Source organism: Typopeltis vanoorti, chromosome 4 (assembly GCF_054136105.1).
Source record: "Typopeltis vanoorti isolate ZY-2024b chromosome 4, IOZ_Tvanoo_1.0, whole genome shotgun sequence".
Taxonomy (NCBI): domain Eukaryota; kingdom Metazoa; phylum Arthropoda; class Arachnida; order Uropygi; family Thelyphonidae; genus Typopeltis; species Typopeltis vanoorti.
The window spans coordinates 114,184,838-114,207,079 of NC_143552.1; the positions used below are offsets into that span (position 1 = coordinate 114,184,838).

The 22,242-nt window shown below is 34.9% G+C and overlaps 1 protein-coding gene across 2 annotated transcripts in view; it reads right to left on the bottom strand.

Moving 5' to 3' along the window:
* Usp5 (ubiquitin specific protease 5) overlaps positions 1–22,242 on the bottom strand; it is a 362,226-nt gene that overhangs the window by 258,771 nt on the left and 81,213 nt on the right. For both annotated transcript variants that reach the window (XM_090391427.1, XM_090391426.1), the window contains exons 5-6: positions 22,127–22,233; positions 5,213–5,448 (exon numbers count right to left, since the gene is read on the bottom strand). In XM_090391427.1, coding sequence (XP_090247553.1) covers positions 5,213–5,448; positions 22,127–22,233 — 343 coding nt within the window. The remainder of the gene's footprint in view (positions 1–5,212; positions 5,449–22,126; positions 22,234–22,242) is intronic.

Here is a 22,242-nt window from a genome sequence, read left to right on the forward strand (position 1 = left end):
AAATATGCTAAAAACCAATAATTTATATAATTATTTTGAACAGAGCTTCCTTATTTCTGTGGGAAAATAAATACTCTTTGATTAGAGTTTTGTATTTGTTTGGGTTAGTTTCATTTCTTATTGTTGAAGGTCGTGTGTTGAATACTTTTGGCGCTAAATAAATATAATGTTTGTGTATTGCTTCTTTATTTGCTTTTCGAACTAAATATTTTAGGCCCTTATGTCTGCTAAGGAAAGTATCTTGTTTGATATTTACGTATTCATTGTTGTTTTTTATGAATAACAGTACCCTATAGGCGTATAAATATCTAAGGGGTAGTATGTTTAGTATGGTGTATTTATTACACATTGCAGTATCCTTATATTTGTTTCTAGTTAAGATTTTAATTACTTTATTCTGAGTCGAGACTAAAGGTTTCAGAGTAGTGCGATAGATTCCTCCCCAACTTAATATACCATATTGTAGTGTGCTTTGAATCCAGGCAGAATATAGTATTTTTGGCATATTTAAATTTAAGAATCTTTTTAGGTAGTAAAGTCTGTTTAACATAATCCTTACTTTCTTTACGACATCGGTAATATGCTGTTTCCAGCTTAAATTACTATCAATTTTTAATCCCAAGAATGTTATTACACTGACTTTTTCTATTTTCTCGCAGTTGCGATTTGAATTTGTCCTGCAATTCCAATAATGCAAAATTAATTGTGCAGTGAAGTTCATTTCGCCAGTTAAAATTTACATATTTAGTTTTTGAGACATTCAGACTGAGTTTATTTGACTCCAGTCAATTGTTACTTTCAGAAGATCAGCATTCATGATGGTTTTAATTTGTTCGGCTGTGTCTGTAGAGAAAATTAGTACTGTATCATCTGCAAAAGTATTTATTTTAGTGTTTAGTTTAAGATTGCAGAAGTTATTGATATAAATATTAAATAAAATTGGTCCCAAGACAGATCCTTGAGGTACACCGCAATCTACTGTTTTGGAGCTGCTATAGCTGTTGTTTATTTTTACAATTTGTGATCTGGCATTTAAGTAATTTTTGAACCAGTTTAGGGCAGTACCTCGTATTCCTATGACTTCTAATTTTTTTATTAAAATTTCATGTGATACAGAGTCAAAAGCTTTGTGTATATCTAGAAATACTGCTAATGTTAGTTTATGTTCGTTGAGGGAGGTATAAAATAAACTTTATATAAACTTTTGTCTGAACCCAAATCGATTCTTTGAAAAGAAGTTGTTTTTGTCCAAGAATTTCACGAGTCTAATTTTTACCAATTTCTCTAATATTTTCGAAAAGACCGGTAGAAGAGAGATCGGTCTGTAAGTAATCATGTTATTTTTGTTTCCCTTTTTGTAAATAGGTACAACTACGGCTTTCTTAAAATCTGATGGAAACGTGCCTGTCATCAGTGATAAGTCAAAAATGTACATAAGGGGTTCTATGATGTACATTTGGCATTCTTTCACAACGTTTGTGTTAATACCATCATATCCTGAAGTTTTAGTTGTTTTTAGGCTAGCTATAACATTTTTGATTTCGTTTTCACAAGTGGGGAAAAGATATATGGAGTTATCAAGTCTCTTGAGAGTGCAATTGTGAGGGGTGGGTTTAGCATTTTTCAGAATGCTTTCACTGATTGTGGCAAGTTATTGAATTCTTCAGTTAATTCTCTATCTCCATTTTCTCTATTCCTATTGATATTTTTAAGTATGGGGAGGTTTTGTTTGTGTGTATCTTTACCGATTAATTTATTTACAAACTTCCATTGTTTTCTGGGATTTCCTTGGCATTTTAGGAATTCATTTCTGTAGTACTCGTTTTTACTTTCTTTTAATTTATGATGTATCAGATTCCTATAGTACTTGAAACTGTGTTCATAATATTGATTGTGCGGGTATTTTTTAAACTTTTTATACACTTTATCTCTAATTTTTATTTAGTGTCTGATTTCCTGTGTAATCCAGGGCTTTGTTTCTTTCATTTTGCCTATTATTTTAACTTTAATTGAGCGTTGTATTTTATTGTTCAATATTGCAATAAATTTATGATACGAGGTATCAATATGTTTCTGTCATTATAGCTTCCCAGGAGACAGTGCTTAAGTTACGTTTCAATACTCTGGAGTCAATTGTTGTGTAGGGAATGTTTTCGGTTGTACTATCTTTGTGCTGTACTTGCAAATGCACTTTAATACCGATTGGAAAGTGATCCGTGAGAGGTTGGCGCAGAACTGCTGCTTGGATTTTGTTTCCACTTAATGTTCTCCCGAATATATGATCTAGACACGTTTTACCACCAATAAATTCTCTCGTGGGGATATTAATATATTGTTCGAGTCTATGCATGGCAAGTAGATCTAGATAATCTTGAGAGGATCCGCTATTCCTCAGCAAGTCAATATTCATATCCCCAATTATGAGAACATTGTCACTTCTGATCTCATCTAGACTACACTCGGGTTCTTGTATAAAGTTAGACTCTGCGTAACAATGCAACCTATATACAGCCATTATATATATATATTATGATGTTCTAAATATAAATTGACATTTTCAGCTGTTTTCATTTTTATGTTAGTAATGTTATTAACAGATATGGAATTTCGGATAAAGATAATTACTCCTCCAGATTTGTTATAATTTCTACATTGATAATAATGTTTAAATGCGCTTAATTGGTACAAATCAATTTCTTCGTCTTTAACCCAGATTTCTGTTAATATCAGAACACCTAGCCGATAATTTAAATTGTCTAGTAGTAATTCAATGTAACTGAATTACTACTAGACAATTTAATTCACATATACATGCTGTATTTGCTTACTCTTAAGGATTACACAAGAATATAATTTCTTGGCAAATATAATTTAATTTCTAACCAAGTGAAAAGCTTTCTACAATAAAACTACAATAGTCATGAACACTATTAGAGATCCCTCTGATCCACTCACCTAAGGATAAACTTCACCTTCTAACACACCCTGGAGTGTGTTAGAAGGTGAAGTTCCCTGTGACTTGGCCTACTACGGGCAGACAAGAAGATCTGTTAACATCTGCCTGGAAGAACATAAAAAAATACATTTGCTATCATTATTATGGCAAGTCAGGACTGGCAGACCATGTTTTGGATATCCCTTCACACAGGATTAGATGGAAGAAAACTAATGTGCTATTTAGAAGTTGTTATAGATCTGAAAGAGTATTTTTTGAGTCAGCCATGGTTATGAAGAATTTTCCAAACCTGAACAAATATGGTTACATCTTAAGATAACAGTCTCCCAAATTTTTGGGAGACTGTTATCTTAAGAGCAACTCCCACATAGCTGTATTTTTTTTTAACAACATTAGAGGGCACCCAAATAGGACTTTGCATTGTTTCACTTACTTACATACTGTCACATATACATGGTGTATTGTGCTCTGATGATGCCGATTTGAAATTTAATGACATATAAGCAAGTTAATAAAATATCTGTTTATAAAATAGTTCATTTGGTGTTGTTAATACCATTAAAAATAAGTCATGAATAACTGTCAACACCTAAGTTTTTATCTGTTAGATCAACTTTGAAAGGGCTAAATACAGACATCATGAACAAATAAATGGGTCATGTCTTCTATTCTCTTGCAAAGGCTAAAAGTAGATCTACAACTAGTGCCTTAAACACAGAGATCACCAAATCATTCTTCAACGACATAAACATAACCTAGTAACCTTCAATGCTACCAAAAAACAATCGTGCATTCTTTCTCACAAAAAAGATCATAATTCATTTTCTCTTACCTCTGATAATACAGATATTTACTTCAGGCCCTTCCTGGCACATCATATTGATAGCTTCTTCATCCCTAAAAAAATGACTTCTTCCACTTAAGACATTAATTTACACCTGTTAACCATCTACAAATCCCAAATCAATCCAATCTTAGAATACTGTTCTCATGTTTAGAATTGCATACCAAAAGCCTTCCTAAAAAGTTCTGATACTGAAGAAGAATGAAGTGGCTAATTAATGATCCCTCTCTCACAGAATCACTTCAACAATTACTTCTTCACAGTTGGTCAATCTGTTTCTACTTTGTCTTGTCTATAAATACTTCCATGGCACTGTTCCATTAAACCAAGCATTCAGCATTCCTCCACTTTCCACTAAGCTTGTTACAGCATGAACAAACTGCAAATGCACCAAGCCTGCCTGTCTTCAATCTGTTTTGTTCTATCCGAACCTATTCTTTGTACAAGCCTTCCTCAGGTGTTACACCAACAATTACAACCTTTAGCTGTCCATCCAAAAAGAATATCAATAAATTCCTTCTTTCCACACCTCTGCTTGCACGTGACACTACAGTACAACATATTCTGCACTCTCTCTCTCTTGTGTGAAACTCATATAAAAAATATGCAAAAAAAAAAGGAGTATCAAACAGAAAAAAATATTTAAATACTGACAGATAAAAAGCAAATTTTAATATGATCCAAATGAAATGTGATAAGATGCAAACATGAAAATACAGGAGAATAATTCAGAATTTGAAAATTTGCAATAAAATAGAAAAAAATACTATGAAAATGAGCAGGGAACACTAAAAAAACAAAACAAACAACAAAAAAAATAGCTGCACCCTGAATGGGAAATTTATAGAATGAGAAAAACATTTCTGCTATTTGGCAAAATTTTTAATGATGACAGCAATTTAAATATGGAATGGACAACAGAATAAACAAAGCTAATACAATCAAGGACCTTACTAAATAAATTTATATGGAATACTAGAAATTAGTCAAAACACCAAACTAAGTGTATGAGTCTGAACCAATTTTAATGTACAGTTGAGAGAAAAATTGGCCAGAAGATGAACAGATGACATCATTGACAGAATTATCAGATCCAACAATACTAGAGTCCTGATAAATAACAGACTAATTCAAAACCCATACCTGTAGTTCAACCTCTTCAAACTGTAGTTAATAAATCGTCAATAGAAAGTAAGTAATAAACTTTTCATGTAGTATACTATCATAGTATCTCCTGTGCACCTCCTATCGTAAATTCGATCATTTAAAATACTAACAAAAGAAACTGAAAACTTGTCATGATATAAAAAGAAACAATTCCAACTAAATTAATTCCTTGTTCTGCTGTTGAAGGAATGCATTTTTGTTCATTCAAAACTAATTTTAGCTAAGAATACATATAAAAAATTTACCTGCACCATCTGGTGTAATAGTACCCAACTTGACCACTAGTGGATACTTTGTTTCCAGATAATGCTCTACTGCATGATTGTTTCCTCCACTGCCATCGGCATATTTACGACCACAATGTATAGCACCATCAGTTAAGTTGAGCCATAAATTCTCTGTCATATCACATTTTTCACATTTCCAGCCTCTAGGTGGTACTTTTACATCATTATTTAGTTGAATTAAAGTGTCAGCATGTCTAAATAATAAACAGATAAAATAAATACATATCAGCTTATCTTCACAGGTAAATTAAGATTTTTCACATATATAATTATTCCTAAAAGTAGAATACTGAAGTAAACAATTGTTCCATACTGCAAGTTCTCTCTAATAATCATACTAGAGAGGTAAAATGCCATCAGCTCATTGCAGTGTGAGCTCTCAGCTATTCTGAACTCTGTATCATTCTGTTTGATATTTCAGAAGCCTCTGTTCAAAGAATTTTTAAAAATGAAAAATAAAGACATCAAAAAGTACAACAGTCTTCTGGATTCAAAACCCATACCAGTAGTTCAACCTCATCAAACTGTAGTTAATATGTCATCAAAAAGGATTAGCAATGCTACCTTAAGTGCCTTTAGTCTCAGCCATAAGTTTGCCATTGTTCTGAAGCAAGTACTGGCATTAGACCTAATCTTCAACACTGAATGCAGTACCTGTAACTTAGCTCTGGAAACAGCTAACAACATTAGGCTTCACGCTGTAAGCATTCTTTCTCAATCTTCACCTCCTAGTGCTCAAACCAGTTTTAAGTTATAGATCTGAGAGTTGGATTAGAAATAAACTACTTAATCAAAGATAAGATACGACAGGCATGAGGGTGTTCTTAGAAAAATTAGGGGAGTGAGCAGATGGCAGAATCATATTAAAAATGAAGACATTAGAAAGGAATTTGGCATTGTTAGCATTCAAGAATGTGCCAGCAGAACTAATCTAATGTGATATGACCACTTAAACAGAATAGGAAAGGAAAGGTTAGCAAAACTTTTTCCTGCCATCAAACACCTGTTTGATGGCAAGAAAAAGATCCAGAGGAAGACCAAAGTCTAGGTGGATTGATTCAGTCAAAGTGTCTTAGAAGAACAAATACTAGATATAACAATTTTGAAGTGCTGACAATTAATAGACTGATTTGGAATAAAATTCCTGATAGGAGATTATTAATAACAAACTTAATCATGTAATGCTGTCATAGTAGCCTGAAGACCCCTTGAGGATACATCAGGAAATTTATGATATTATTTCTTTATATCCTTTTAAAATAACATTTATCTATGGAGAAAAATATGAATATAACATTACACAAACATTGTATTCATGAGTTTATATTTAAATTTGTACTGGTTAGACAGGATATCAAAGAAAGTTATTTACAACATAGAAATAAAAGTGAATAATTCTTTTTTCCTTCTGTGTTGTTTCGTATCCTATATTATGGACAGTCTGACAAATCTGCAGCTAAAAGGAGAGAAGAACACCAGAATTATTTATGAACCAATATGGACAAAGTGGATTAAGCAGATCATGCTAAATATCCTTCATGAAGTTAGATGGAGGACTATTACTTTAAAAAGACATTCAAAAGTGACAGATTATTCTTGGATTCTTGTACTTTGTGGAATACTCCTAACTAAATAAGTTTAGTTGCAAGAAATTTCAACAGATCTGGAAGACTATAATTTTGCATTTTAAATCAACAAAAAAAAAACCAACTGCCTTTTACTGTGTCCAGAGTGCTATAGTTAAAATAATTCATAGTTGATTGATGTTCTATGTTCTTATTCAAATTTGTCTTCCAGGTTATTTTTCTTTGACAAATGTCTCAGTTACTGTTAGACGAAATAATGGACTAAAGTTCATCCCCCCTCCCCCCATGTTGTGAAAACCATCAAATTTCTTTGGTAACATTATATTCACTTCTTGTCATCTCAATTCTCACTTCATTGAAATTAGAGTTGAGATGGCATGAATGATGTTATTAACTTCAACCAAATTTCCATTTGCTTATCTTCATCTCACAATAATGATTCTCACCATTAAAACAAATTCCTTCAATTTAAAAGACATTATTTACAAATTTTAGATGATAATTCGAATTTCCTACAATGACCTAAAATTCAATTAAAAATTTTAAAATTCAGCTTAATAAATTGATAAAGGATATTTGGACATTTGTTTTATTTGGAACAGCATATTTTAACTCTTTGATATCAGGGACTTAAGAGCCAGATAACGCTAGAAGGTAACTAGTCTGAAAGATTCATCAACAATCTATCACTAATATAATTATTAATTTCAATGAACACTGATATTCTTCCTAGCTGTATTAGTTCAGATGACAGGAGAGTAGTATACAGCAGTGCTTCCCAAACTTCTGGATGTCAGGGTCCCCCCTTTGCAAAAATTAAAATATTTCACAGCCCCCCCCTCAAAAAAAAAATCGTAATAGAGAGATATATTATAATATTTATTGTATTTATATTCAATACAAAACATACACAGTGAATATTGCAAAAATCAAATGCATATATTAAATTTTTTGCCTCATACCGTTTGGTTCTGAAGACAATGCAGGCTGTTCTGGTAAAATATGAAATACTGTCCTTTTTTTTTTTTTTGAGTCTGTTTCTGCTTCTTCTGATTGTTCGTGGGATTTTTTAAAATTTTTTTTTATCAGCCACTTATCCATCTCAGGGTTAAATTTTTTAACGTAGAATAGATCAAATAATATCACCACACCACAGACTGATAACATGAAATTAGTGAATATTACCTGAATAAGGGAATCCCTGGACCAGGAACATTTTTCTCTTTTGTGACTTTTCTCCCTTTACAGTAATTAAGCCTAACGCAAAACAGACAGCAAAGGCAGGTTATTAAAACGTGCATATGATTGGTGTGGTATTAACAAAAGATCGTGCAACCGAAATATAAAAGCATAGCTGACAATTGAGTTGAAATGCTAACTCTCTTCAACCGAATTCCATATGTGAAACTGCCATAACATTCATTATATATATATATTACTTAGTTTTAACATTTTTATGAATTTTAACACATTCGGTTGAATTTTATTGGCGCCTTGGGAAATCGAACTCACACACATCTAATTAATAACAATAGTTTTTAGTTAGATACTGTGTTTGCCCATGCAACATATGGTTTTGTTTCAGTCTATACAGCATAGTTTCTGTATGAGGGGACATGTGATTCATTAATTAGTGTGTTTTTATCCCAGTTGTCTCTAATTGCACTATTTGTTGAGAAATATATTACACAGACTCCTCATACCTTATTCACTGGCATAATAAAAGTACTTGTTTTTATTGCCTCTGCAGTATAGTGGCTGTTAGGGAGGGCGTGTTGTTTACCACTGCAAGCGAGTTACTATCTCCCCACATGAACTTGTTTAAGCTTTTTTTCATGTGTGAAGTATATACAAAACTTTTATTGGTAACAGAAAACTAGCTCAGATGACAGTGATAATATAAAACGAGTTTTGATATGTATATAAAGTCTATCAACAGTCCCTTTCATCATGTGTTCGTAATCAGGGACTGTTGATATTGACTTTATAGTGACTTTATAAGGGACAGGAAGATTTGGAGCTTCCCTGGAGAGTATTCGAAGTAAATACAATTAACCACTGCTTTGAAATTAAACATATGAATAAGCAATATTTACTAATATTCATTAAGCGCCGAAATATGCAGGAAGCAAAGTTCGTGAACCAACACCAATGTATGAATTTTTCCATTAAAATAAAAAAAAAACTACTTAGTCTTAAAACATTTTAAATTTGTTTTCATTATTTCACGTCCCCCCTCAACAAAACCTACAGCCCCCAAGGGGGCCGTGCCCCACAGTTTGGGAAGCGCTGGTATACAGCTTATCACTTATAATATACTACTTAAGTAATACAAATTTCTCCTGCAATATCAAAATACCATATAATCTTTTAGCTTTCTTTTAAAGATACTGTAGTACAGTTGACGCTCGCTACAGACAACAGAATTAGTTTGTTAGTCGATCTCTAGCAGAGGTAAGCATTTCTTTGATACTGGAAACTCAAGAAAATCAACCATAGAACCCACACTATTTCAGAGAAAAATATATTGTGTTAGGGACCATGAAACAGTGGATGTTTCATGGTCCCTAACCATAGTACCTCCCTTGCAAAAGGGAGGTTCTAAGACTACAGTAGCAAATTATAGACCAATCAGTATGTCAGGAGTGGTGGTCAAGTGCGAGAAAATAGTCAAAAAGAAAATTTAGGAATGGGTAGACAGGAATATGATACTCTATGAGGGGTAGCATGATTATGTGAAGGGTCATTCATTGCTTAATAATTTACTAACTTTTTTATAATAGAGTAACAGCTGAGTTGGATAAGGGAAATGGCTACACAATGATTCTGCTGGATTTGCAAATTCATTTGACAGAATACCATATGGATCTCTGTTATGCCAATTAGAACAAATGGGGATGGGTATAACATTAGCTATGTAGATAAGAGGGTGTCTGCTGGACAAAAACTGGTATACAGAAGAGCAGAATCCAGACAAAAGCTAATGATGAGTGGTTTAGCGCTACAACTACTATTGCTGTTTAATTTATACATAAATGATATATAGCACATAATCTGAAAGGAAATATTGTTTGCTGATAGATACAAAATTAGGTAGAGTAATAGCGAATCAAGGGAATGTAGAGAGTATGCAGGATGATTTAAATATGCTATCAGAATGGGCAAAAGATAATGGGTATCAGTTCAATGTGAAGAAATATAAAGTTATGCATTTTAGGTTAAATCAATTACAAGCAGTGCACCACATTGATGGAACTGTATTCCAGGAAATAGATGAAGCTAGGGATTTAGGAGCAGTCATGACAGAGAGAGAGATGAAGTTTAGAGGCCATGTTGCTAAGTTAGCTCCTAACATTACTTAGCTATTGAAGAGCCCACTAACGAGTAGAGAGAAGGAAGTTATTATTCCTCTTTATAAGGCCTTGATACATCCGTATCTGAATTACTGTGCTTGGGGCTGGGATTCGTGGGGGTGAGGAAGTGGTAGAGAGGATTCAGAGGTGAGCAACTAACATGGTCTGTGCAATGTTCCCTATGAGGATAGACTGAGGGATGTGTGAACTGCAAAAGTTGGTTTAAGAAATATTGTTTGCTGAATGCAAAATTAGGTAGAGTAATAGCAAATCAAGGGGATGTAGAGAGTATACAGGATGATTTAATATGCTATCAGAATGGGCAAAAGATAATGGTATCAGTTTAATGTGAAGAAATGTAAAGGGATTTAGGAGTGGTGGTGACAGAGAGAGAGAGATGAAGTTTAGAGGCCATGTTGCTAAGTTAGTCCATAACATTACTTAGCTATTTGAAGAGCCCACTAACGAGTAGAGAGAAAGAAGTTATTATTCCTCTTTATAAGGCCTTGATACATCCATATCTGAATTACTGTGCTTGGATCTGGTCTCCTGGGTTTCTTGGGGGGGGGGGAGGAAGTGGTAGAGATGATTGAGAGGTGAGCAACTAACATGGTCTGTGGAATGTTCCCTATGAGGATACACTGAGGGTGTGTGAACTGCAGAAGTTGGTTTATAGGTGAAAAAGAGGGATATGATAGAAAATGTAGGTTACTTAAAGGGTTTTATAGGATTGATGCAGGAGAAATGTTTCAGCACTTGGCTAGAGGATACAGAACAAAAAGTCATTCCTGGAAGTTGAGGAAAAGTGTGATTATGAGTTATTCAACTCATAACTCTGTATTGTATAGGTGAGTTTATGCAACTACCAAGAGCTCATTTGTGATAAATTTAACTTTCTGATATAGAATTTCTGTTTAGCCTCTGATGAGAATCAAGAGTCTGAAACAGCAGTCATTCCAGTGAAACCTAATTTAAGCACTAATAAAAAGCAAATATATGGGTTTGTGGGCAGCGCTTGTATTTTAAGTAGCAACCAATTCAATTCATATGCCAAAAGGTTATATTCTTATAGATTCTCTGTTCAAAACTTCATGTTTCTTTCTATATTTTGCAATAACATTGGATGAATCAATAATATCCCATTTTTACCTATTAAAATGATAAATTATTATAACTACGGCTATTATAGCCTGTTTTTGTTTAGGAGTGTCCCTTATTTAAATACATTGGCTATCAATACTCAAGAGGGGTTAGAAGGCAATTAAGGTAGACTAAAAGAGGTGGAAAAATTTGATACATACCTTTTTTGATTCTAGTCTTCCATTTCCATGATCTCGCTGAAGGTTGTTTACAAACGGGGGGGAAGAGGAAGGGAGTGTGGAGGTGTGTTTAGACACGAGAAAATAAGTTTGGATAACCCGGGTTAATATTAATAATATATATATATAAATGTATACATATATTATTTCGAATTAGGACGCATTTTTGTGCGTGTGTGTGTGGGGGGGGGGAAAGAAGGGTAAACTTATGTGGCAACTGGGGCAGGTTTAACGGGGCGTGGAACCGTTTCGGTCGTGTGACCGTCCTCGGAACTTTGTCGGAAATGAGTGTAGGGCTATGTCAGGGCAAAGTTGCAACTGCCAAATAAGGGCATTAGTTGTCGCTACATGGCCGGAGGCATGGCTTAATTTGTAGGTTCTGGATCTTCCAACATTCGGAAATTAGGTAGGGGTGGTGGACGTCGATAGAATTTTCATCGCATTTTATGGCAATAGTTTCGGATATTCTTAGCATTGTTTCGTTGTCTTGTTTGTCTATGATCTATGAAATATATATACCCCTCTTGAGTATTGATAGCCAATGTATTTAAATAAGGAACACTCCTAAACAAAAACAGGCTATAATAGCCGTAGTTATAGTAATAGTGTTTAAGAGGAGTAACATGGGAATTTTCCCAGAGACTATACTTAAAAGTATAAATTTTTATGGCTATTTTGCCTATTTTTGTTTAAGAGTACCCTTTTATGATGTCATATTTTACTCAATTTTTAGGGCATTACTGATGTTTTAAAGATATAGATATATGAAGAATATAAGGAAGGAATAATTTTGGATAGGATGTTCCTGGTTGTCATCTTATTGAGTGGCATTCGGATTATTGCGATATTACTGAAGTATGACTGGAAGGCAGGGGTGGGGGTGGAAATGTGTATATAGCGAGATGTGGGAGAATTGCTGGTAAGACACAAGGTATGTGAAATTTAAAACCGGTTTTAAGTGTGGCGGTGAATTCTTTGGGAAGAAGGTGAAAGATAGAAATCTTTTGGGGAAAAGGAGAAGGATAGAATATGATGAAAACAGGATTAGGGGTGGGAGTAATGGTGTATGAGCCATTTTGACCATGTGTTGTCTTCAGAGCTCATGGGAAAAATGGAGGCTATGTCATGTCGGCTTGATGTTTTTGTCTTGGATGTATCTGTTTTGTTTTCTATTGGTCAGAGTTGCGACTTAATTTTTGTTTTGGAGCCATCGACTCTCGAAGATTATATAGAGGCGGTGAATGTTTATTGAGTTTTTGTCACATTTTATGGCCTATTGTTTCTGATATTCTAAGCACTGTTTCATTTTCCTGTATATCTACTATTACGGCTTTGTCGATTTGCAGGGTAGGCTTCTGTTCAAGAGCGTGAACTGTTCTTTCTGTTTTTCTTTTGGTTATTATGTTTCTTATTTGCTTAGATGTCTGGAATCAGTATGTTGCAGTCATGGAAGTGTTCCTGTAGTCTTACCCATAAAGATCAGATCATGGGACCTATGTAGGTGACATCACAGTCTCGTTGGCAAAGAAATTTGTATACCACATAGTGGTGTTCTAGTATTTCTTTGGATGTGTGAGATTTTGTAGGTTTTAGACATGTTGCCAATTTTTGGTTCGTGGTGAACACTAATTTATAGTCAGTGTGTTTAAAAATGTATTTCTAGGCTTTGTATATGTTTTGGATGTATGGCAGTTTAATAATTTTTTGTGTTGGGAAGTTTGTTTTGGTTACTGGATTGTTTCGACGGGTTTTCGCAGTTTTGTTGGCATAATTTATTTGCTGTGTTGGGTAATTTCGGTTTTTAAAAATGTGTGTTGTTAATTTCTTTATTGCTATGTTGAGATAATTATGTGTAGTCAAGAACTTGTGCACATTGATAAATTGTACTAGAATAACTGATTTTTTTAATAGAATAAGGATGATATGAGTTAAAGTGGAGGTAATTTCCAATATGTGCATGGGTTTGTGGAATATTTCTGTGGCTATTTTGTTGTTTGTTCTAATTGTCAAGTTTAGGAAATTTATTAATTTTTCATGCTCTGTTTCTATAGTGAACTTTAGTCTGTCGCTGAAGTCGTTAAGGGATGCTTGGGGGGGGGGGACTGAGTGAGGAATACATTTCAGTAATTAAGTCAGAAAAAAAGAAATTTGAAATGTGATAAGGCAGCTAGAATAGATGATATCTGACCACAAATACTCGCATATTATTGGTCAGGATCAGATTTTCACTTTACGACCAATAGTTGAGAAATCATGAGAATAAAGAATCTGTATGTAACTTTTGTAGATCTGAAAAAAGCATACGACAAGGTACCCAGAGAAAAGCTTTTCAAAATGTCAATTTTATGGAGTAAACGAGTCAGTAGTTAGAATTCAAGGAAGTACAGGCAAATAGTTTCAGATGTAAGATAAGGGTGCACATGCTATTCCAGGTCTTATTCATCATCTGTATAGATTGCATTATGAAAAAAAAAAGTGGCATTCAACCTAATATCAAAATGTTAAAAAAAAACTACACCTGTGCAACAAGAAACAAGGCATGATCCTACATTGGATTTAGTCATCTTTCATTAAAAACATGCACACAAACCTCAGACACTCTCATCATGTCATTAAGCATCAGGGTACAACATAAAAATACGTGCTTTCCATCGTTATTCGTCTTTTTCAAATATGCACTAATGATACTCTTATTTTCTTGTAGCCAAACTCAGTCACATAATTCAATTCTTTATAAACTGGCTGAGATCAAAATAAAATGTCAATTTTATGGAGTAAACGAGTCGGTAGTTAGAATTCAAGGAAGTATAGGCAAATAGTTTCAGATGTAAGATAAGGATGCACATGCTATCCCAGGTCTTATTCATCATCTGTATGGATTGCATTATGAAAAAAAAAAGTGGCATTCAACCTAATATCAAAATATTAAAAAAACCTACACCCGTGCAACAAGAAACAAGGCATGATCCTACATGGAATTAGTCATCTATTCATTAAAAACATGGTGCACACAAACCTCAGACACTCTCATCATGTCATTAATAATCAGGGTAAAACATAAAAATATGTGCTTTCCATCGTTAGTCTTTTTCAAATGATGGAAAGCACATATTTTTACTAATGATACTCTTATTTTCTTGTAGCCAAACTCAGTCACATAATTCAATTCTCTATAAACTAGCTGAGATCAAAATAATTGTTCTCTCAACTTTCTCCATTCATGAAAGATTTAAAACCATAATATCAAATTTAACCAGTAAGATCAAACAAATACAGCATGTCTTCAAGGATTCTTTGACTAAATTTGAATAACAGTTTTAACTAATTTTGTATGAATATTAGTAATAAAAAGATCAAACTATGAAAATAGGCAGGAACATGAAAAACTTCAAATGCTTTAAGAACTTACAGAAGGACCACAAGAGGACAGAAGCAGTGTCTGGATGGTTCTTATATTCATATTCTACCAGAAGACTACTGCTTTCAGTTGACCAGCATGGTGTGTAATTCAGAATCCTCTTGGGGGACATCTTTTGCCAGATGCTATGAGAAGTTCAGTGAATCTTTCATAGTTATAAACTGGAGGTGGAATTATGTTGATGTTTTAATGAATTCAGTGAATTCTGCCAGTTTGCGTTTCTGAGACTCCATCGGGGTATTGGGAAGAATGGATTAGTAATTCCATTCTTCCCAAAGTCCTATAGTAATTGGGCAGTGTTTGTGCTGGCTGTGGGAAAAAGGAGGCAGTATAGGTTGAGGTAAAAGGAATTCTTTCTGTGTCAGTGGTGATAAAGCAGAGATTGGGGGTTGTCTCTGATCTCTATCTTCCAGATTTAAAAGTTCCAGGTTGCTTGCTATTATGGAGGCATTTTGTAAACATCCAGTCTGTCAGTTGCAGGCCTGGGTTTTCATCATTATTATATGACCATAAAGTACTGTGCAAGTTCAAATCCCTGAAGATAATATCAAGATGGGTTGCTGAGGAAGTACAGGGCTTGGCCAGTAGAGTCAATGTATATAAGCTTCCTCAAGTAGAGGAGACTTATATACATTGTAGATTGAGAAGTTCTGCAGGCAGATACCAACAAAAATATCACTTTGTGATTGTCCCAGAGATTCAGAGATGCTTTCCAGATCTACTTTTGCATAGATCACCATGACCATATCTTTCATCAGGTTTATCAGTGAGAAGGATGTAGCCTGGAATGGTAATATTTTTTGTGAAGCATGAATGAGTTTCTTGAAGAGCAACGACATCTCTTTTGTGCCTGGTAAGAATATTAGTTAGTACCTCTGATTTTGATCTAGTAAATCCCTCAATGTTCAGCTGGAGAACAGTCAGGAAATTCCCATTGTTCTTGTTTGATTGTTTTTAATTATTTTTATGATGAATGAAATGATTTGGATACTATACTGGACTTTTTGAACATGACCCTCTGCCTAGGCTATGGATGTGAACCTTAATGACCCAAGTGACATTCAAGCCAGTTTGTCTACTTTGATGGTATGTACTCATTTCTTGTAGTGTCCAGGATACCATTATTGGCATTTGAACCCTGAGGTCAGGTATCAGAAGTTGCTACTTCCTAGTTGAGGGGCAATGCAGGCTACCATCCATCCCTGAAACAGAGGCAGTTCCTGACATGGAGCAGATGCCACAGCAGCATCTTATCTGGTGGCCAGTTGTTGCAGTTGATCTTTGGGTATCTACCCAGAGGAATTCTTATTTAATAGCAGTACAGAGTGCCAAATCACACTGTTGTCTTAGGATTCCGTGGCAATTTGGCTTGCCAGGACTGCTTATTCATGAGCTTACCCTGCTTATCTTGCAGATGTTCCCCATATCTGGAGTAATAATCCATTATCTATGACATGTGTGCCCATTCACAAAAGTTAAACCCAAAATTCCCACTGGTAGCAAAAAAGAGATCCAGCATCTTTATAAAAAGTTTTCACATCACGTCTCTCATCAGTGTACAGAAGAAAGGCTTACTGTATAAAGCAGCCAAAATAATCAATTGCTAAAAAAACTAAAGGTTTATTTGAATTCACAAAAAACACATTTATCCTACAGGATGGATCACTCGTAAGGATCTGTCCTAGCCCCAGCTCTATTCAACCTCTACACAAGTGACATCTCCTCCAACAGCCAGTCTAAAGTTTATTTTCTTCTTCCTAGACACTACAGTCCCATTTTTGGGTTTCATAACTCACTACGTGGCAGGGTCATTACCACCACACTCTAAAGTTTATCTACACTGATGATAATAGCAATTGCCACCCAAGACAATACTTTCGAAGACATGAAAGAATATTGAGCAAAGATCTGAACTCACTGCTAAATTACTTTAAAAGATGGGAACTACCCTCTAACTGCGACAAAACTGTTGTATCATCATTCCAACTAAGTAACAATGAGGTTCATAGAAAACTAAAAATAAGCTTCTGAAAAAAAGACTGATCCATGAAAAGAACCCTTGCTAACCTGGTGTCACATATGACTGCATCTTCATATACCAACAACATTTGGAAAAAAACTAAGTTGAAGATATCAGGAAAAACATCATAAACAAGCTCACAGGCACAACTTGAGGTTGTACTGTTTCAAATCTTAATACAGCAGCTATAATAGCCCTGTCTTCCCAGTATTGTTCACCAGCTTGGAGCCAAAGTCATCACACGACTCTTGTGGACATAGGCTCAACATAACAATGAGAGCCATCTCTGTTACCTTAAGACTTACTCTCACCCATGGTTGCCTGTTCCTTCTGTAAAATTTGATGTAGCTTGAAATTTTACGAGCGCATTACATCGATTTTTACAGAGGTCGCACCTAAAAAGACTGTAATATGAAAATAACATTTTTGTAAAAAGAATATATTTTATTGTATGATAAATTTAACCTAGCAAAAAACAAAGTAAACAAAGAAAGAGTAAAGTTTGTAAGAAACAAAAGAAAATGCTACGTCACTCCAACCTATATGTTATTGTTTAACAGAGTGCTTTTGAAACCATTGTTTACAAGCTCTGTGTATGCCCACTGTTAAGGTCGCTCTGAAAAGGGATGGAATAATTCACAAGTAGTTCTGGTGTCTGTCTAATGGGATTTGTGTGGTATAACAGGAGAAGAAAGAATGGGTCGGTTGAAACAGAAGATCAAAGAGTTGCTCCGAATTCTTTGGGGTCTCAACCCTTCATGCAAGGCCCCAAAGACGGTGGAATAAAAGGGGATTGAAGATTAACAAGAAATCATCGGCAGTCAGAAACAGGACACGACTATACAGCCAGATGTCAAGGAGAAAGGGAAGCCGATCCACCTGAGGCTATTTCGATCCTGGATATGGTTGTGGAAGATTACCAGAAGCTTAATCAAGGAGCAGACTTCAACACCCGGAGGAGAATGCATTGCCTTCTGAGCGAGACTGCATAAGTTCTGCAAGCTGGACCCTTTGGCCGAAGCCCAAGAGTGCCGGAGATCAGCATTCCAAAGCCCTGCCAAAAATCCTTGAAGCACAGGTGAAGCAAGACACTGCAAAAAGAAAATCTGAGATCCGAGACAGAGAAAAGGTCTAGGACTCTAGTGAAAAATCCATGCTAAAGCGTGCGACCGAAGATAGAGCATATGCGAGTGTATTTCTATTTTTTTCCATGTTTCTTTTATGTAATATAGGAAAAATAGTTTAGATGGACTGTTAAGAGATAAGGTACTAGAAATAAACAGTGTCTATAAGAGAGTCCTCTGATTTGTTATTAATTGGAATATAATTTGTGAGATAACTTAGCATAGCTAGCTAACCTCCTTATGAGCAAATTAGAGTTTCAATAATTTGAATTAATAAGCAGAGAAGTAATTGAGTAATGATATTATAGTTATTTAGTATTGAAGAGGGAAATTGTTTTTTTATGCTAAAAGTCTAACGGATAGGAGGTTATTCTCTCTATCGTTAGATTTTTATGCTAAAAATCTAACGATAGAGAGAATAACCTCCCTATCGTTTAATTAATGTACTTTGGTATTAATGTAAATAAATGTGTTTTATTTATATGTTAATAGAGTACCGCCTAATCTTTCAAATTACAATGCACTGTTCCTAAATAAACGCGAACCTAAGAGCGGGAGCCAAGTAAGATAGCAGAAGTGCAAAGTTAAGTGCTATTAGACCAAGACTGTTTGTGTTAAATTTTACTGAAGGAATTTGTGTCAGAGAGAAATCAACCGGCCGTATTACTGAGTTTTATGCCAATAAAACGATACTCGTGGCGCAGTCTTAACAAACAAATTTTCCAGTGTTCATAGGCACACGACTCATAGTGCAAAAGGTAGATAAACCTCTTACGATATATCTTCTTACTCTACCTTACTATTTCGTAAGCGGTTTATCTACCTTTCACACTATGAGTCGTATGCCTATGAACACTGGAAAATTTGTTTGTTAAGACTGCGAGGGCTGTTCAATAAGTAATAAGACTAATTTTACTGTCGTGAAACCACTCATCACAATATTAATTTCTGTGGAATAAAGAAATGTTGCTGTCTGTATTAACAAAAGAGGTTGATAGATGGCGTATACGGGCTGATGTGGCAGAGTGTCACATGACTAAACGCAAGCTTGTTTCGGTGTGCCTATGAGCCGCGACCATGCGTCAAAATGGAAGCGTCCTTGGAACAGCGTTATGCGATTAAATTTTGTGTGCGTTTGCAAAAATCGGCATCGGACACTTTTAACATGATATGCGAAGCTTTCAACGATGAAGCAATGTCGAGGGCAAGTGTTTTTCGCTGGCATAAAACTTTTAAGGAAGGAAGGCAAAATGTGGAAGATCTTGAACGTGAGGGAAGACCTTCAATGTCCATCACAGAGACAATGATCAACACAGCAGCGATTATCATCAAGGAGGATCGCAGAATTACAGTACGCCAGCTGCATGTTGTCCTGAATATTTCTGTGGGAAGTGTTCACTCAATCATGGCTGAACATTTGGGACTGAAACGTGTTTGTGCCCGATGGATTCCCAAACTCTTGACACCGGAGCAAATGCAGCATCAAGTGGATGTGTGCACAGAATGGAAAGAAAGACTGGAACAAGAAGGCGACAACTTCTTAAAATGCATCATTACAGCAGATGAAGCTTGGTTGTATCACTATCACTACAATGAAACAACAAAGCAGTGAATGGAAGCATCCGTCTTCGCCTACCCCCAAGAAAGCAAAAACTGTAAAATCGGCTGGTAAAGTTATGACCATAATGTTTTTTGACTGCGAAGGCATTGTTTACCAACACGCTGTAAATCCGGGAATACTGTAAACGGCTCATACTATGTGGATGCTTTACGGACAATGGTACAGCACGTCAAAAGGAAGCGTCCATTGCTGAAGAATGGCTTCTTATTGCATCACGATAATGCAAGGCCACATATTGCTGGTTGTGTAGTGGACGTCTTGCAGAAGAACAACATAGATATCCTACTACACCCTCCATACAGTCCTGATCTCGCACCATGCGATTTCTGGCTGTTTCCTCAGCTCAAGAAACCACTAAGAGGCTGCCATTTCGAAAGCAACAAAGCATGTGTAAAAGCTGCGGAGGCAGTTTTGAAAGAACTCTAAAAAAAAACGGACTTTCACATGTGTTTAAGAAGTGGAGACGCAATATTGGGACAAATGCATCGCATCTCACAGTAGTTACTTTGAAAAAGACCATGTAAATGATGACGATTAAAGGTAATCTGTTTTCTGTATAAATATAGTCTTATAACTTATTGAACAGCCTCCGTATATATAAGGAAAATGTATATAATATTAATAAGATAAAGAGATTACAAGAGCGCAGTAACCAAACAGGTTTATAATATAGTAATAAATAGCATCCGTTTACACTTCCCCACATCACTCCTCCATGCTTCAGAAGAGAAGCAGTTCCCATCAAAGAAATAAATAAAATCAGAAATAACACGAGAACCTTCCTATACATCAAGGTATCTCTACCTCCAGATTGAATCCTGAAGGATTCAATCTACTTATGTGTGAGCAGAACTAATCTCAGTTGGTATGAGAAAGAATCCATGTAGAAGTCTTTCAGAAGGCCGAAATGTAATATCTGACAATATGAGTCCTAAGAAATAAGCATAATTTGGAAGAAAATTGTTAATAAGAAGTTAGTAATAATGTCAACTTTTAACACAGCATTACCACAGTATTCTGTACACCTCTTGAGTGTACACATCAGGAGTTTGATGTGTACACTCATCATTGATCTGACATCAGCTTTTGATTATGCATCATTAATGAGAAAATTCAGTTTTCATAAAGTTTTTCATTTACTTTCCTCTCAACCTTTAGTGTTATTTGATCTTCAATGGACAATTTCCGACCATTTCCTTTGTTCTGTTTGTCCACTGTTTTCTTTGTTTACTGACCTCCTTGACTTTGTTTCTTCTCAAATTGAACACTCTTCAGTAGAAGATTGTGTTCAATGGTTATTCCAAGTTTAAAATACCCACTATTTAAAAGCTACCAATACCTGAAACTATTCAATGCATGGGGAGAAAGTAAATAAAAGTGCAATCAATGTACTCCAGAGTGTTAATCCTCAAAGAACTGCTACAGCTTACTGAGATAAGTTCAAGAAACTATAATTACCAACTGAATGTCAAGACCATTTTGGGTATTTATTTACTGAGAATAACATGGACATGAGGATCAATATTTTTTCCTACAATTCACTATAGCAACCTTTATGCTATTCAAGATATTTCTCTGGTCCCTAGAGATTCACTAAGGCGAGCATCTGCTGTACATGGAGGAAGTTCAAGATGAACTTGAAGGATGGAACATGGATACGTGGCTTTGATCTATCTCATAAAGCAAACTTTTAATTATCACCAAGCCAGCAAATATCACTTCACTAAAAAGTTTCTCATAATGTTTCTGAAAGGAAGACCAAAAATTTTCTGTCTAAACATCTTAAGTAGTGATGGCCTCTAGCTTAGATTAACAGGTGGTCTACTACATTTAAATACTTGCTAACATATGTTTCACTACCATACTATGCTAACAGTTCATTCTAGGTAACCCAGAATGAATTATTGCAAATAATGAAACTGCACTGCAATCTAGAATGCAGTTGGCATTTACTGTAACAATACCTTATGAATGAAGAGTTTTTTTGATCCTCTATGAGAAAGTTGTTTTTTATTTTATTAATTAATTTATTTTTATCCTTATATGCTGCCATCAATGTCATAATATCAGATTTATCTATTTTGTTGTAAGGTTAAAGTCCAAACACATTCTACAGGAAGTGGGAGAGGGGTAAGAACTTATTATAAATAGCTTATCAAGATACTTGCAACTAGCCAATTATAACAAGAAAATTAAAACTGATTAATAGATTGGCATTGGTTCCCCTTCAGAAGACTGGTGCATGCTACTTTGCATGTGCTTACAAAATTTTGTTCAAATATAATAACCATTATCATTTACATACAAATATGACAACTTTACTTATTTTGAAAGTAGCAAACTACAAAACATGCATTAATCAAAGTTCTTTAATGGTATATCTTTCCTATTTTTTCTAACAGTTAATATCACCACAAAAAAATAAACATACTTAGTTACTTTTCTTTTCTCACCATCCCATGTTCCAGCAAGGGCTTGTGCCTCTTCAATTTTACTAGCTGAATCTGCTGCTAAAACACTTGCCACAATCAGCTGAACCTATTGAAA